The sequence below is a fragment of the Carettochelys insculpta genome, chromosome 7 (genome assembly GCF_033958435.1).
Source record: "Carettochelys insculpta isolate YL-2023 chromosome 7, ASM3395843v1, whole genome shotgun sequence".
Taxonomy (NCBI): Eukaryota; Metazoa; Chordata; order Testudines; family Carettochelyidae; genus Carettochelys; species Carettochelys insculpta.
The window spans coordinates 59,153,572-59,170,901 of record NC_134143.1 but is presented as its reverse complement, the minus strand read 5'-3'; the positions used below and the strand labels follow the sequence as shown (position 1 = coordinate 59,170,901).

At 43.7% G+C, this 17,330-nt stretch overlaps 1 protein-coding gene across 1 annotated transcript; it reads right to left on the bottom strand.

The window, feature by feature from the left end:
• Positions 1-2,706: 2,706 nt before the first annotated feature.
• On the bottom strand, positions 2,707-3,741 carry LOC142015875 (prolactin-releasing peptide receptor-like). The gene has a single exon (XM_074999797.1). It carries the CDS (start codon positions 3,739-3,741, stop codon positions 2,707-2,709), a length of 1,035 nt encoding a protein of 344 aa, XP_074855898.1.
• Between the last annotated feature and the right edge of the window lie 13,589 nt (positions 3,742-17,330).

The following is a 17,330-nucleotide window of genomic DNA, read 5'->3' as shown; positions in this document are numbered from 1 at the left end:
AATTTAAGAGTGATTCTAAGCGCATATTCATAACTCTTTGTGCTCACCCTGTACCTACCTACACCACACAGTGATGTTTTGGAACCACCGGGTTAACAGTTCACATGTAAGATCTTACATGGCACCTTTTAAATCTAGATTACAACAGGAGTGTTTTGGTGTTGTGCGTATGTTGGGCCTGACAAGCATAGCTGGTGGCGTAATGAACCACCAGTGAGCCTCTGTGTCACAGGTCATTAAAGAACCAACTGAACAATGGGATGCCATGAACCAGTCTAGGAATGAGGAATGCAGATCACACCAGCAGAATATGGGACTCTTTTCTGGAAGGAATCTCAAAAGGATGTAGGTGGTAAGACAGATAAACAACTGAATGTGAGCTCCCAGTATTGGCAACATGAGCTAATCCTTACATGCATAAGCAGGGATGCAGTAAATAGGAAGATGAGCTTAGCTCTGTGTTTGGCATTGGTGACACCCTAACACTGCATAACATTCTGCTGTTAACGTTTGTAAAAGGATGTTGAAAAAGGAGAGTATAGAAAAAAGCCACAAAAACAGTTCAAGGGCTGGAGAAAATGTCTTGCAATGAGTGAGATAAATAGCCTGGTCTGTTTAGCTTATCAAAAAGATTGAAAGATGATTTGATTATAACGTATTACTACCTTCACCGGGGGAAAAAATGCTGGGTAATAAAAGGTTCTGCAAATGTAGTGGACAAAGTAATAACAAGGACCAGTGGCTGTAAGATAAATCCAGACAAATTCAAATTAGAAATGAAGTATGATTTTTTAAGCAGAGAAAGTTAATAGCCATTGCACCAAACTAGTAAGGAAAGTGATAAATTCTGCCTGTCTTAATATCTTCCTTTGAAGACTGCATGCCTTTCTGGAAGATGTGCTTTAGCCAACCACAAGTTATTACACTCCATACAGGGATGGTTACATGAAAAATAACTACCTGTGATATACAGGAGCTCAGACTACACAATGTAATGGTCCTTCTTGCCTTAAATTCTGTGATCAAATCACTACCACACACCCTCTTGTACAGACAGACTGTTGCCACCATATTTAATTCAAAGGTCACTTATGCTGTATAAACAGGAATGGAGAAAAACCTTGGAATCCCACCACTCTTTATGCAGTCGAGGAGGGAAGGAGCCCCAAACTACCACTGCTCCTCAGTAAGACTGAGCAGCCCCAGATTTGCGTTCACCTCTGTTTTGGTACCCCCCAGCAGATTGCAGCAGCACCTAGTTTTTGTAGGGAGAAGGGGTTGCAGAAGGACCCAGCATGGCCATGGCTCATCAGGCAGTCAGGAGACTGAAATCTGGTGCTTCTATAGTCATGCCTTTTTCTTCCAAAGCTCACTACTGCAGCAATCAGGCTGTTAGTAAAGAAACCACCTGGCCACCGCTGTCTCCATCACAACTCTGCCTTGGATATTTAAAGAGCAAGTGCTCCAACCCATGGTGGCAGCAATGTCCAGTCTTTTGATGGACCATGGCTGCATTTTTTGTTGTCCGTTATTGCTGCAGCTATTCATTTGAAGAATCTCTGGTCTGTGCCTATTATTCTTCCGCCCAGTCCCCAGACCAAAAGTCCATGGTCACCAGCATTCCATCCTGTGCCAAGCATTGGGTCTTCATAAGATTGTAGGGCAATTTCCATGCAGCCCCAAGCAAAGGGCCCAATGAGGCACATAGGCTCCATTCTCATCTTTATTCCTCTGTAGTCAAAGCCTCTGTGAACTGGCCAACTCCTGCCCATCTGCCCCAGAACCACTCTGCCTCACCATCAGGATTATTATTATTACTATTACAGACATGTTCTGCACCCCAGCAGAAGGCTCTTCATATGGGCTAAGGGAAGTGTTCCCATTAATTCTTTTTATCCAGGAGCAAAATAAATTCTGTTATGTGCACCAAGGCACGTGCAGATGTGCTCCACCAAATAGACGCACATGCTGCTGGGTGTGGGTGGCACCCAAATCTCCCCTGAGCTGCTGCTCAAACACTCAGCTTACAGGGAATGCTGGTAAAGGGACCCACTGCCTCCTCACCAAAGTGGACCTGTATGCACGTACTCACTACCATCACCATAAGCAGGAGGCAGGGACACACTATAGGTTTTGCACTGGGCTACTGGTCAGGGTCAAATTCCAGCTGACAACCTAGCAGAGGTTTCCGTTTCCACTGCAAGGACTTGTCGTGACAGCAACAGGCTCTTTTAGATGTTACCTCTGCTGCTCTGGTGAGGCTGGGGCCACAGAGGTTGCAGGTGAGGCCGTGCTTGAAGCCCTGGGTTGCCACAATCAAGTCGTAAGGGTGCCAGGGTGGAGGAACATGCAACTTGGTTGTCCTTAATAGAAGAAAAGATGAAGGCTAGGTCTATGCTACTCCTAATGTGTGACTATACTACCCCTCTAAGCAAGGTAAGTTACACCTGCATAAGTGGCAGTGTGCACAGTGCTATGTTGGTGAGAGAGTTTTTCCCGCTGACATATCTACCACTTCTCATTTGGGAGTGGACTAATTGTGTTAACAGTCCACAGAGAGCAGCTATATGAGAGATCTTACAGCTGCGCAGCTGCATTGGTACAGCTGCACTGCTGTAAGTTCTCTAGTGTGGACATAGCCTCACACTCACCGCTGAAAAAGAAATGCATCGTAAATGAATCAGAGACACACACGAGCATGCACACCTATAGCATCACACTGGCCATAATGCAGTTAGTGGAGGGTCCAATTTTCTTCTTCCGCCAGGCAAACATCTTCTTCAATTCCCCCCGGAAGCTGTCATGTAGCCAGGCATAAAGGAAGGCATTGGTGCAGGCAGACATCATTGCAAACCAGTGGCACAGCAGCTGGATGAGGTTGAAATACTGTTTATCAATTAGGTTAATATCCATGTCTTTTATCATGTTAAAGATGTGCAGAGGGAGCCAGCAGACGCCAAAGGCAGCCACCACCAGGACCAGCAAGCGAAAGGTTTTCCTCCTCCTTGCCCTGTCCCACTCAGCTTGGCCCTGGGTGATGTTTCCCGGAACTACTCGATTTTTCAGTTTGACAGAGATCCGCAGATAGGACAAGGAGATGACTATTAAAGGCAGGACGTAAGTGAGGATGAGAGTGCTGTAGGCATAAGTTAAGTGGTCCCTCTTCATATGAAACCAAAACTCTTCACAGATGGAGAAGTCCAGTTCTGGGAACTCTGCATGATAAGTGTGGACCAAGGCCGGTGCTGCCAACATGCAACTCAGCAGCCAAATAGCAGCCAGAATATAAGCACAGATTGGTACAGTGAGCCTCCTCCGGAGAGGATACACCATGGCATAGTATCTGTCCACAGCTATGACAGTCAGGGTGAAGACAGACACAAACACAGTGACTGGTTGCATTAAGAACACAAAATAACACATGAAGCGTCCATAAACCCATCCTCTGGGCTCAAAGGCATATGCCAGCGTCAGAGGCACGCAGGTGGCACACATGAGCATGTCTGAGAAAGCCAGGTTGCCTACCAGGAAGTTGGTGACATTATGCATTTTTTTCGTCTTGCAGATGACATAAATGAGGATATAATTCCCAATGATGCCAACAAAAACCACCAGGGAGTAGCACGGGATGATGAGAGGCTTGAAAGACTGAACAAACTGGAGCCCCAAGAATAAATTGCTAGTGTTGCTATGAATTGCTGAGAGGAAGCTTAAGGAGCTTAAATTGTCCGGTTTAATCATTTTCCTGCTTTGTAGTTTGCTATCCACAAGGCTAAGTAGTCACCACTGCACACACGTTTCCTCTCAATCAGCCTTGATAATGCATGGATTACTCACTGTCCAGAGATTGGCACCAGATGGATAATAAACAGTCATCTGGAAAGGCAAAGGTGAAATCACAAATCACAAGAAACTGTGTTCCATTAAATGGTTCTTACAGTAGATCAGCTCCAACCACCATCCACTCAAGTTCTATTTTTGCTTACTCTTAAATCCATGCAGTTTAATAAACATTTAACACAATGAATACTTACTGTTGTGGGTTTTTCATGCTTTTTGATTTTCCTGCAGATGCCAACTCCGTTTTGGTGCCTGAGATTTCTGTCTTCCAAATACCCAGGAAAGAGAGAGCAAGAGAGATGCGCGTTTATAAGATCAGCAGGGATCAGTGCATTTAACATACTTCGCTCCTTCCTCACAATACATTTTTATAAGCCTTTATCCCTATTGGCTGCACTGAGCATTACGTTACTCCTCACATCGTGGCTCTTATCTAAAGCAATTAGAGTTCTAGAATATCAGCATCGCTCATTCTCTGCACTTCCTGTCTCTGCCAGTGCATCTACACTTGCTGCCACAGGGCTATAAATCAATTTACACTCGTTAATAATGGAAGTACACCGTGTCTGGTCCAAGATCAGGTTACAGTAGTCCTTTTGAGAGACTCAGAAAGTGCTAGCATCGAATCTACTGATACAACTGGGCTTTTTAAAAAGGAATTGTACTCAAATGCTGACTTTAGGCCACTAGAGGGACTCAGCTTCCTGGATGGTGAATAAAAGTTATGAATATTGATGCATATTATAATAGCAACGAAGTGCACATTTTTAAAAAGCTATTGTACTTTCATTTAGAAATAAAATTCTCCATCACACATCAGTGGGATTTTCATGGTATTTGCATATTTTAGAGACAAAGTGTTATGACAATATTACACAGATTGTACATTTAAAACGGATTGAAAAGAGCTAAAAATCACAAGTAGCTCTTATAAAATACTTTTTCCAGCAGTAGATTTCAAAGTGTTTCACCATCTTGCCCTCATAATACCCCTGTGAGACAAGGAGGTATTATCATCATCCTGACTTCTACAGATGGGCCACTGAGCTACAGAGAGGTTAAAAAGGGTATGCCTTTGCAGTAGTCTTATTCCAAAAAAATTGGGAAGGAGGGTGCTTTGGAAAGCGGGGTTTCCTTTCCAAGGAACCCTGTCTACATGGCTAGTTTTCAATTCAAAAGCAGCATTTTCAACACTCCAGGTGGCTGCCATTTTGAAATGAGGCACTGAATATTTATATCAGTGCCTCACTAGCATTTCCGATCTGCAGCATTTACATACCCCTTCCGAAAGGGAGCGGTAGTGTAGTTGTGGCCTAAGTGACTTGCCCAAGGTCACACAAAAAGTTTGTGGTGAAGCAGGGAACTGAATCCCTGTCTCCAAGCCCTAGGCTAGTATCCCAACCAGTGAACCAGCCTTTCTAATCGCAGCATGGATGCATCTGATGAGGAGCAAATAAAGCTATTGACCATTGTGCCTATCTCAGCAATGCCCTTACGGCTGCCCAGCTATAGAGGAAGATCTTCTTTTCCACAATGGGGTATGAGCCACTAAGAAGTTCTGCATCAAAGCATTCGTATGCGAAAAATTCAGCACCTAACTGTATTTCTTTTGTATGGTATTGGTATTCAAAAGCCTAATTATAACAAATTAGCTCCTTGAGACTGTGCACTTTCAAGTAAATATGACCTGCCTGGTCTTGATTATAACCCTTGTTGTACTGTCAGTCTTCTTTCCTCTTGTCTAGGTGTAATGTAGGATTAGCACAGCTGCTGTTCAGCAGAGCAGTTCTGTAAAAGTCCAATCTCCTCCAGCAGAGGTGCTGGCTCATCAGTTTTTTGTTGTTGTTGTTTTTTATTAAATGTATAAATCCTTCAGGGCAGAGATCATAGGTAAGGTTTTCACAGTACTTCAGGTGATGCAGATACATTAACTTTAGTGGAAGATAAACTCCTTAGAGCAGTGGTTCTTAAACTATGTTCAGGGGAGCACTGGTGTTCCATGAACTACTCACAGGTGTGCTGTGAGCGTTTGGAAAAACACAGTGATGGCCTATATTTTATGCTATTAAAACCAAATACAATGTTACTTCTTCGTGGCTATGGTACCTGATTAAATTACTAAATTTTGTACTTGCTGTATAGGTTGTTGGTTGTTTGTTTGTGTTTTGGTCTGACAACAATTTTTTAAGAACATTTTCATAGGTGTTCTGCATAAAAAATTATTGTTTGGTGTTCCATGGTCTCAAAAATGTAAGAAACACTGCCTTAGACTACTTTGAAAATATCAGTGCATACCTTTCCTTTGTTGTAATGTGTGTGTAACCAGAGGCAAGGCATAGGGAGCACCCAGGGGGTCACATGTACCCCCTCTATTGTCTTCTCTGTACTCACTATCAGACCTGCACCTCTGCCTGTAAGAGTGCAGGGACAGGCCCACCTCCCCCCTGGAGAGGCCTGGGCTGAGACCAGTATGGTCCTCTTAACTCATGCTGCTCTAGGACCACACTGCACCCACTAGAAGCAATGTGGTGCTTCTGTGACTGCCCTGAAGCGGACTCAATGCAGGGATTACTGGAGCTTCAGGCAGATGCCTCTACAATTTGAGCTAAGAGCCCCCTAGCTCTCATCTTAGGCTGGAGATGACACTCATTCTTTCTCTGTGAAGTGGTCTGGATGCCACTACATGGGACCGTGAACCACACATAGGTGTGGGGGTTACCCTTCCACAAGAATGGGCAGGGATAGAGCAGGGAGAGGGGGTGGATCAGGGGCAGAAAGAGAGCAGGGCAGCGGCACATAGCTGGTGCTGCCCCCCTCTTCCCCTGGAAACCCTGCACTAGTCACCTCTGTGTGTAAGCACCTTAAGGAACAGCTCATGCCAGCCCTCCAACTTCTAGTGCTACTAGTCTGGCAGAAACTGGTTCGGGTGACTAAATGCAGGTTTGATTTAGGCATCTAGCTTTTCATACCCACGTTTGAAACTGGTGCCATTAACTTTTCTCTTCCTCTGTATTCCCTCTGTGAAGTGAGATTACTAAATGCAGTAGCCACCTTCAGGGTGTGAGCCTGCAGGGAGTGTGGGGAAGCTGTGAGACACAATCAACTAATACCACATTTGAGCTCCTCTGATGGCCAGTGTATGCAGGTGCGAAGTTTTATGGCTCATGATTTGAAGACCAAGTAATCAATTTTTGTTGTGTTTTACATTTGTATGTTTAGTTGTTTTGTCAAGCTGACCTGCAATCACTCAAGAGGGTGAGTACAGCCTCAGTGCAGACTATTAAGCACCAAAGCACAAGCCCCAATCTGGTTGTAAGTGCTATTCTTAAATTTCACCAACCAATTATCAACTATAAATGCCTCAGGCACTGTAACAGCCTTACAAAGAAGTCAGTCCTCTCTGGTACTCTGATCTATCTTTTCACCTAGGCAAACCTACCTTTCTGATAGACAGTTCCTTACACCAACGATAACGGCAATATAGATTAATCCCAGTCTCAAAGGCTCAGTCACTTGTATCAGGTCAAGTGCACTTGAGAGCTCACACTAAAGACATCACTTGAAGACAATCCTGTAACACACTGTCTAAACGAAGGTTTATTATATAGGATGGTGGTGCACAAACTGGGAGGAGAAGCTGCATCCCGGTGGGCACAAAATGTTCTTTGGCAGGGGACTAAGGCTGCTTCTACACTTGTCCCCTCCTCTCGGAGGTGGCATGATAATGAGGCAATTCAAAGCAGGCTAATGAGGCACTCATATTCAGTGCCTCATTAGCATACTGACAGCTGCGTGAATTTCAATGCAGAGACTTCAAATTGCAGATTGACAGTAAAGATGGGGCAGCTTTGAAATAAGCACCCCACTTCGACAATCCCTTAGTCCCACAGAACTAGACTGCAGTAAGGGAATGTCAGAGTGGGAAGCTTATTTCAAAGCTGGCCCCTCTACACTGTCAATCTGCAATTCGAAGTCTGCACTTCGAAATTCACACGGCCGCCATTATGCTAATGAGGTGCTGAATAGGTAGCTGGCAGTGGGGTTCTAAGCTGGCTGTGGAAAGTGAAATTGACATTGAAGACATCATCAGTCTTGGCAACAGTTACACTACAGCACTCTGTCAACAGAAGTCACTGTTGGGAGAGATTTTCCAACAAAACTTCTGTCGACAGAGTGCAGCCACACACAAAGGCCAGTCGGGAGGGCTCTCTGCTCCATCAACAGAGTGGTCAGACTACCCGGCCACTCTCTCAACAAAACAGGCATCTGGAAGCATAGCAGACAGGGCTGCCCATTATCCTGGAGGCCCTGTCTGTCTACAGAAGTCCCCTCTGGGGCATCCACACGCTTGTTCTGTCAACAGAAACTCTCGACGAAAGCGTTATGCCTCGTGGTGAAGAGGCAGAACATTGTCAGAGAATGTGCTGGGTTTTGTCAAGATGCTGTTGACAAAACGCATTTTGTTGGTGGACTTTCCACAAAACCAGGGTTTTGTCAGCAAACTCCCTAGTATAACTGTTGCCCTTGTGAATGAATTCTTCCTGCTCCTGACTCGCCATGACCTAATTGCATTGGTATGTGTACTGACAAAAGACCTGTGATGGTGGGTCCCAAGAAGAGCTTTGGAGGGAAAGTGCTCATCATTGCACTTCACATTAAATTCATGTGTTGCATGGTTGTAGTCTTTGCTAGCTTAACTGTAGTTTGATCATGGTAGTTTGGTTGTAGGCTTTGCTTTTATATATCCACGTATCAAGAAGCCATTACAGTATAGTGAACTTAGGCCTAGGGGAGGCCTATCTTTCCTGTCGGCAGTAACACAAGCAGCCTGCTGGTAAGACCTGGCATGAGGGACTCTTTGCAAAATGTTTTTCTTTTTCCCCATTTATAGGAAAAGTTAAGGTTAAATTAGTAATGTTAAAGTATTAACGTCAATCCTTGCTATCTGCGTCACTTTCCAATATCAACTGGTGTTCAAGCTTTCCTCACCTATCCCTGACTGGAAAGGTATGATGGCCTCACTCTAATTTGAATAAAGATCACATAATGGTGTTTTCCCCCTGACTTTTTACCAAAAATTGGCGTTAAAAGACTAACACATAGGTACAGTCAGAGGGGATGACCCCTAGTCAAGGTCATTAGGGATCTTGGGGTATTTCAGGGATTCCAAAAAAGCAAAGCTTAATTTAGTATCAGTATTTAAGCACTATAAGGTAAAGTGAGTATAAAACCCCCTTGCTACATGAAAAAGGTATGCTAGACAAAATCTGCACCAATGGCAAATTTGTCGTCTCCTCAAATCATCACTCCCTCTCTTAGCTCTGCTACCTCTGTTATCTTTGTTACCACTATTCTTGAAACAGCCTTTTGTTTTTCCACTCCTTAACTTGTATTCTACCCACTGCAATAACACCATCCTCATCACTGATGGAAGTAAGCAGGCCTGGGCTTGTGGGCAGAAGAGTCGGTAAGTACTGTACCCTGCTTTCACAGTGTAAGTTTAGACCATAAGTGCAGTTAGTTAAGTAACTTGTATTAGTTGTTATAATATTGTGAAGTAAAATCTCTGTCTGTAACCAAATATTAATTGTACTAAACATGTTCATTTTGTATCTGTTAAGTGCTGCTTTACTACCATCGTGCTGCTAAAATAAACAAACCAAAAGTGTTGTCGGTGTAATCATGGGAAATCCCAGAAACTCACTTCTAGCCTAAGGCACACTGTTTCAAACTCTTAACGTTAACTCAGGAAAGGTGCAAATCTTTAAATTTTAAGTCATATTGGCAAACCTCTCCAAATCCATATTTCCCACAGAATTCCCCAAGTCAGCAATGATGCACCTCTAACTGCTAAAACATGGGAACCTGAAGCAAACAGGATTTGAATGATGCAGCACAGATTGTGAATTTTGTAACAGCAAGCCCTGAAAAAAAGCCAGCTATTTTCTATGCCATACAATGAAACGGGCTCCCAGTAAGACATGATCCTTCTGCACATGGAAGTCAGATATTTGTGCCCAAGGCAGGTGCTTTGCAGTGTCATCAGTTTCAAGGTAGAACTCCACCTCTTCCTGTCAGAACACAATCTGCACTGATTAAACACTTACCCAGTGAAAGCTGCCCCTTGATTCTTTGCTATCCTTTAGACTTTTTTGAGCAATTAAAATTATCTCACTGTTTCACTCCAAGGAAAGAACAGCATCAGTGTGCTGCTTGGTGACAAGATTTCTGCATTCCCAAAAAAGCTCACTTTGGCTATGTCTACACTAGCCAAAAACTTCGAAATGGCCATGCAAATGGCCATTTTGAAGTTTACTAATGAAGCACTGAAATACCTATTCAGCACCTCATTAGCATGCGGGCAGCCGTGGCACTTTGAAATTGATGAGGTTCGCTGCCACGCGGCTCATCCAGGCGGGGCTCCTTTTCGAAAGGACCCCACCTACTTCGAAGTCCCTTTATTCCTATCTGCTCATGGGAATAAGGGGACTTCGAAGTAGGCGGGGTCCTTTCGAAAAGGAGCCCCATCTGGATGAGCCGCACGTCAATTTCGAAGTGCCGCAGCCACCCACATGCTAATGAGGCGCTGAATATGTATTTCAGCGCTCCATTAGTAAACTTCGAAATGGCCATTTGCATGGCCATTTCGAAGTTTTTGGCTAGTATAGACATGGCCTTTGTGTAGAGAGAAATATGAAGGAAGAAATGCAAACAAATCATTTCATGATCACTTTCACATCAGCTGCCTTTCATTTTCAAATTCTCAGCAAGTTCCTCCCTATTTGCCAAAATCAAATCTAGAAGAGCCTCTCTCCTAGGAGCTTTTTCCATCTTCTGCATTAAAAAAAATTATTTCCAATACGTTCCAAAAACTTATTGGATAAGCTATGCCCTCCTATGTTGTTTACCATCTCTGGTTAGTTGAAGGCCCCTATCACCACCAAGTCCTCTGCTTTGGATGATTTTGTTGCTTATTTTTTAAAAAGCCTCCTCCGGCTTTTCTCCCCAGCTAAGTGTTTTGTAGTAGACCCTTACCATGACATCTCACTTTTTTTACCCATTTAATTCTTACCCAGAGACCATTAACTATTCTGCCCCCTATGCCCATCTTAACCTCAATCCAAATGTACACATTTTAAAATATAAAGCAACACCTCCTCTGTTTATTCCATGCCTGCCTTTCCTGAGCAAGATGTACCCTTCTATATCAATAGTCCAGTTCTGTATATTATCTGTTCCCTGCTGCTAAGTGTCTGTGATGCCAGCTGTGTCCTAGTTGCGTATATTAACTAACGTTTCAAGTTCTTCCTGCTTATTCTCCACACTTCTCATGTTATTGATTTCTCCTCTGTGTTCCCTCCTGCCTCTCCCTTCTCCCTGCTGTAACAGCTCAGGCTCCATGGACTCCAAGCCTTCTCCAAGGCCTCCATGTTTTGGACTTACCTGTGGGCTTCTGTCACATGCTCACATCAAAATTCATTTAAAGCTCTCCACTTAGGTTATCCAGTCTGTATTCAGATACGCTTTTCCTCTTTCTTCATAGGCAGGCCCCATTTCTGTTCAGTAGTCCACCTTCCCAGAACAGGATCCTGTAGCTTTTTGTCAGATGCCCTTTTACTGCGACTTACATTTCTCATGCATTAATGCATGGCACCCAGTCAGCATAGCTGAAATACAAGCTGTAGAGATGAGCAGAGCCGATGACTCTTCTTCAAAGAGTGTACAGCCATCTCATGGGATCCTTCAACCGAATCACTGCAGCAGTCTGTAGATGACAGGTCTGTTGAGGGAGGAATCGGAGAATCTGTGGTTCATGCTTTACTCCCTCACAGGGTCCTACATCCTTCCAGACAAAGGATGGTATACAAGTGGACTTTGCTCCCCCACATCCAGTGCATTACGCCAAGCCCCGTTGCAAAGCAGAATAACATGGAGATGCACAGGAGGCCTTGGTCCTTGCAGTGGTGAGGACAAGCTTTGCCTCTAAAAGAATAACTTTTAGATTTACAGCCACAGATGACAATAATGAGTAACAACTTGTTGATCATGCAGTGTCAGTTATCAGCTCAAAATTCTGGACTGATGAATAAGTAATTTTGGCTAAAACCTGAATCTCTGCTGTCAGAGTGCAGAAAGTGGGGCCCTGCAGAGATTTAAAAACTTCTTGCCTGTAAACAGGCTTTGCCTTAAAACTTCCCATGGTCACAGATTACCTGGCCCTGGGGGTAGTTTTGCTCCACCACCGAGTGAGAAAAAAACCCTACCCCAAGAAGACACACCCGGACGTATTCCTGCGGGGGTAGCCTAAGCTCTCAACCCTCTCTCCAGAGACAACTCAGACTCAAGAAACTGTAATTCAGTACCTAACCATTTGGTCTAAGGCACAGACTTCTTAGGACACAGGGATCAGAGTAGTTGCTTAAAAACAGAGATTTATTTACAATTCAAGAGGAAATACATTATGGGTTGCACACAGAGAAAAATATTTCCCTGGGATTTAGCTTAAATGTTGCAGGGGAAAACCTCAAGTCAAACAACAGTACAAAAGCTAATACAAAGCAGAGAAGTCCAACCAAATTTAAAATAAAACATAACCTGAATGCATCTAACTATACATTTCCCTTGTACTTACACCCTATGGCTGATTTTATGATGGTCAGGATATTCTGATTTTTCATTTCAATTGCCTGGGAGACATTTCCCTCTGGTCTTTTTCCCTGTCACATGCAGAGACAAAAGCCCTGGGAACTGCAATACTTTTCAATTTAAACAGAATTACTTCACTTCCATTGGCTCACTTGGGGTTCAGGTTACCTCAGAAGATTAACCCCCTTCTCTGCACTCATTCATGACATCTGCAAAACTGAGAGTTTATTTATTATTTATGTTACATTAATACTTACAACCCTCAACTGAAATCAAAGTCCCAATGTGCTAAGAACAGAGACAGCCCTTGATTCAGAGAGCAAGAGGCAGAGTAAGATTAATTGGGGACTGAGCACAAAGAACTTTTGAGTCCCCCACAGCTCACTAAAAACACAAATATATCAAAATACTTGACTACAGATGTATGCCTATAACGTTCCACATTCCTTTCAAAGCAATTATGCGCTGTTATTATTTTGATTCCGTGACTTGTATCCCACCAAAGGTGTTCTTGCCACCATGCATCAAACTTTGAGAGCACTTTAGGAAATTAATTACAGACAGACTTTGTGTATGCTTCCCGGGAACATCTGCACAAGCAGTGGAAAACGTGCTACATTTGACATACTGTAAATGTGTCTCTTTCAAATACTCATTACTTGCCCTTTAATGTGATCGTATTATGTAACCAAAAAATGCAAATGCAGTAGTCCCTCAAGTTATGTGAGGGTTGTGTTCCCACACGCCCTTGCATAACTCAAATTTCACATAAGTCGGGGGGGGGAGGCTTTTTGCCCTGGCGGAACACACAATCTGCAGCTACAGGAACATCTGAAGCTCCTTTTGAAAGGTGTATTCTGGGGTTGGGGTGGGCAGCTGGGGAGGATTAAGCCTGGTGGGGGGATGGGGATGCAGGTGGGGGTGGAGTGGAGCTGGGGCCATGCACAGGGGATTTGAACCAGGGCCAGGAGGGTTGAACTGCAGTGAGGGGTAGGGGGGTGAGTCAGAGCCGAAGTCATGTGCAGGTTTCCTTCCGGAAGATCCCCGCAGTCCGCACGTCTCCACATGTATTTCGGAGTCCGGAAGAGCTTCTTCTGACCCTGAGCCCCATGCCGATATGCTAATGAGGTGCAGAAAATTGCATCCATGCCTCATTAGCATCTTCCAGTTAGCTCATTAGCGTGCCACTTCCGGAAGAAGCAGCATGTGGAGACGCAGCCCAAGACTGCTGTAACACCAGTAAAGTCTGTTCCCATCGGATTTGTGGCTCATCCCAGGCTGCATTGTGAGGGAGAGGGGAATCATAGAATCCTAGGGCTGGAAGGGACCTCAGGAGGTCATCGGGTCCAGCTCCCTGCCTAGAGCAGGATCAACCCCAGCTAAATCATCGCAGCCAGAACTTCGTCAAGCCGGGACTTAGAAATCTCTTGGGATGGAGATTCCACCACCTTTCTAGATAACACATTGCAGTGCTTCACCACCCTCCTGGTGAGATAGTTTTTCCTAATATCCAACTTACACCTCCTGCTCTGTAACCTGAGACCATTGCTCCTTGTTCTGCCATCTGTCACTACTGAGAACAGCCTCTCTCCATTCTCTTTAGAGTCCCCCTTCAGGAAGTTGAAGGCTGCTATCAAATCACTCCAGACTCTTCTCTTCTTCAAACTAAATAAGCCCCAATCCTTCAGCCTCTCCTCATAGGTCTTCTGCTCCAGCTCCCTACCATTTTCATTGACCTCTGCTGTACTCCCTCCAGTGCATCCACATCCTTTCTACCCTGGGGACCAGGAACTGGACACAATACTCCAGATGTGAAACACTCACCTAAACCTGAAAAGAGGGAGAAGGGGAGCAGGCCTGCCAGGCTCCATCCACATGGCATGAGAAAGAAGTCTGTCTAATTCAGTGCACCACACCAAACCTGAAGCTGAGTCAGGGGGTGTACTCAGTTTCTAGGCCTAGCTGATAACAGGGGTTAGGTGGTCAGAGAATTTGTTGGTTTAGAGAATTACTAAAGAGAAAAGACAGAAGAGCCGAGGGCCAGATCAGTCAAAATTTGAACTCAGCCAGCAAATTTCTTCCTGTAACCCCTGACAGACTGTCATACAACCACCACTGACGTTCAGCTTTCCTCTTCTCACTGATAATATAGGTAAAGTGACCTGGCTGGAGAATCACCAGGAACCCAGGATGCATCTCCACATCCCTGATTTAAGCAGAGGCAGCAGATAATGATCAGTGGCCATGCACCGTACTATGTGACAAATTGCTGTGTCAGCTGCCTTCTGTCTATGGGCCTAGGTCCCAGCAACCTTTCCGAATCTTCAACTAGTAAGGAGATAAGGCATTCAGGGTGGGAAATGACGGCGTGGAAAAATGTCTCCAAAGATGTAGCTAATTTGGATGAAGTGTCAAATGGGCATTCAAGATTGTGCAGTCTAGTCCAATTCATTATAGACACCAAACAGAGGCTGGTTTTAAAAATTTGCCCTAGAACTGTGGAATTGGCAATTTTCCCAAGCCCATGATTTTGTTTTCCAGTATGTCACCTCATGATCCCCTTGAGAATTAAATCTCTTTTCTAGCAGTCCAGTTCTCTGATCCACTGTCCCATTTCAGGGTTCCTCTGAGTTCCTGCTCCCCAAGAGCTCACCATGAAGATAACAGTCACAGTTTAACCAGATAGTGAAATCTGTTGAGATGATTACCCACCATCATCTCACCAGCACCACAACGAACAAGAGACCAGTCACCATATGCCATCATTCCTTTTTATTTTTAAAAAAACACGAAAATCATGGGATCCATGTATCCTGTGACAGTGTCAAGTCCAGCCTGGTTGGTTTCAGATACAGTGCACAGTCTGAGTCTATTCAGTTAATTAACAATGCCCATATTTGAATTACAGTGTATAAGTCCAGAATGATTTTTGGATGTCTGCTGTATTAATTCACACCTAGATAAAGCAGCAAGCACATTAAATGTGAATGAGATGATACTTTGTGCTGTAGAAGAGATTACTGCCTAATTTAAAAAGAAAGACAAAAAAGGTCAGATTAGGGAAAAGAATACACAGAATTAGTGGCTGGTAATGGAATTCTTCACTTCCAGTTTAATGGTAAATATCTAACAGGGGCAAGAGAATCTGCAATTAATACTTTTGATTGCTCTTTTGTAGCAAATGTAAAACAAATTAGTACTCTTGGATTTGTTCCTAGCACACAGGTGTACTAAATGGCTCCATCATGCATGATGCCAATTTAAAGGGTTGATGGCAGTCTTGGCATGAGGTCAAGTATGGTATGGACACAAAGTGAATTCGATCTTAAAGAGGACAAGGAGCAGTTTTAAAGAGAGTGAAAACAGATGCCAAGGTGAAAGTGACTTGCCCAGCAGATTAGCTGCAGAGTTGGCAATATAGGCCCGATACACCATGCCAGAAATCACATGCCCTAGCCTCCCCTGCACCTGTTTGAGAAACAGAATATCAGTCTCTGGCAGTCAGAATTCAGCCGCTTTGGTGAGCACGCTGTTCCGCCAACCAAAGCGTATTCACAAATATTTAAATCTGTTGCAAAACCAACCAAATTCTCCAGAAGCATGTAATTGCTCTGTGCCAGAAGATTCAGTGTTCACTGTGCCCATCTGTTCCCAAACAAGACCAATATCCTATAATGCACCTATGAAAATAGGGAGTGTATGTGATTTAAGTTTCCCATTGCCGTCCTGCATTTTCTGGCTCCTGGCTTATTAATAAACTCATAATAACTTCCTGCCACTGTCTTTTAAAACATTATTATGCTAGACATCATAGAGGCTTAGACAGTGTGTTGCTGGGCAATATGGTAGGAATCTAGGAAGATGGGGAGACAGGGTTTTTGCTGATAAAGACAGATCGCATTGCCTGGTGCTATTTCAGCAGTTGGTCAAGAGAAACGTTTGCTACAGCTATAGAGTCCTGTATTTAGGACTATAAACTTCTAATAAGCCTCAGCTGAACCCAAACAAAATCATCTCTTTTTACTTTTTACCACCTGTTCTTTTCAAAGGTGTCTTTTAGGCATCCTTTTCTTACTGCTGTTTAGTTGGTCCATTTCATTGGCCAGTCCTTATTCCACTAGCTAAAGTGTAAAATTAAACATTTCACGGAAGTGCCCATCTGCATGGCACTGCACATCTAGCTGCCGAATGCAATCTGTGAACAATGTCCTGTATCAGTCGGCTTAATAGGGAACATCCCTTTTAAATCAAAGAATATTGTTCTCCACAATGTCTCCTCTGGACTTCATTGTTCATCTTTTCTGTTTTACCTGCTGCAGAGCCTTTTGGGACAAGGACAGTAATATTAAAACAAAAACTAGACTGATACAATATAAAATCTCTTGACAATTACAAAGGACTCCTTCTAAGGGTACAGAAAAAGAAAACACATTGGCATTAATATTTCCGTATTTTAAAAAAAGTCCAAAAGGAAAAACCCCATGTAGTTATTACCAATGGTATAATGTATACAGTATATCAAGCAGTGAGAGGCTCTGAGCATCTACAGAGGAAGCTGCAGATACACAGCATCTCTCAGAGCAGGTCTTCACATTTATTTGTTGCATTCTTACCTACTGAATATGCCCCTTACATCCATTTCTTATGAACTATAACCCTGATTAACCCAGGAAAGGAAGTAGGAAGGGGAGAATACTTTCCACTGATTTTCAAAACAAATATTAACAAATATATTCAATATATTCTAAATAGCAAAGTTAAAAATGAATTCATTCACTCACATATATACATACACTCCAATTCCCCTCTCCTAGGCTAGTCCTGCAAAGCAATGGCCTGAAGAG

Excerpts from the sequence above, each read along its gene's own strand:
- LOC142015875 (XM_074999797.1), bottom strand. The coding sequence starts at position 3,741 with ATGATTAAACCGGACAATTTAAGCTCCTTAAGCTTCCTCTCAGCAATT.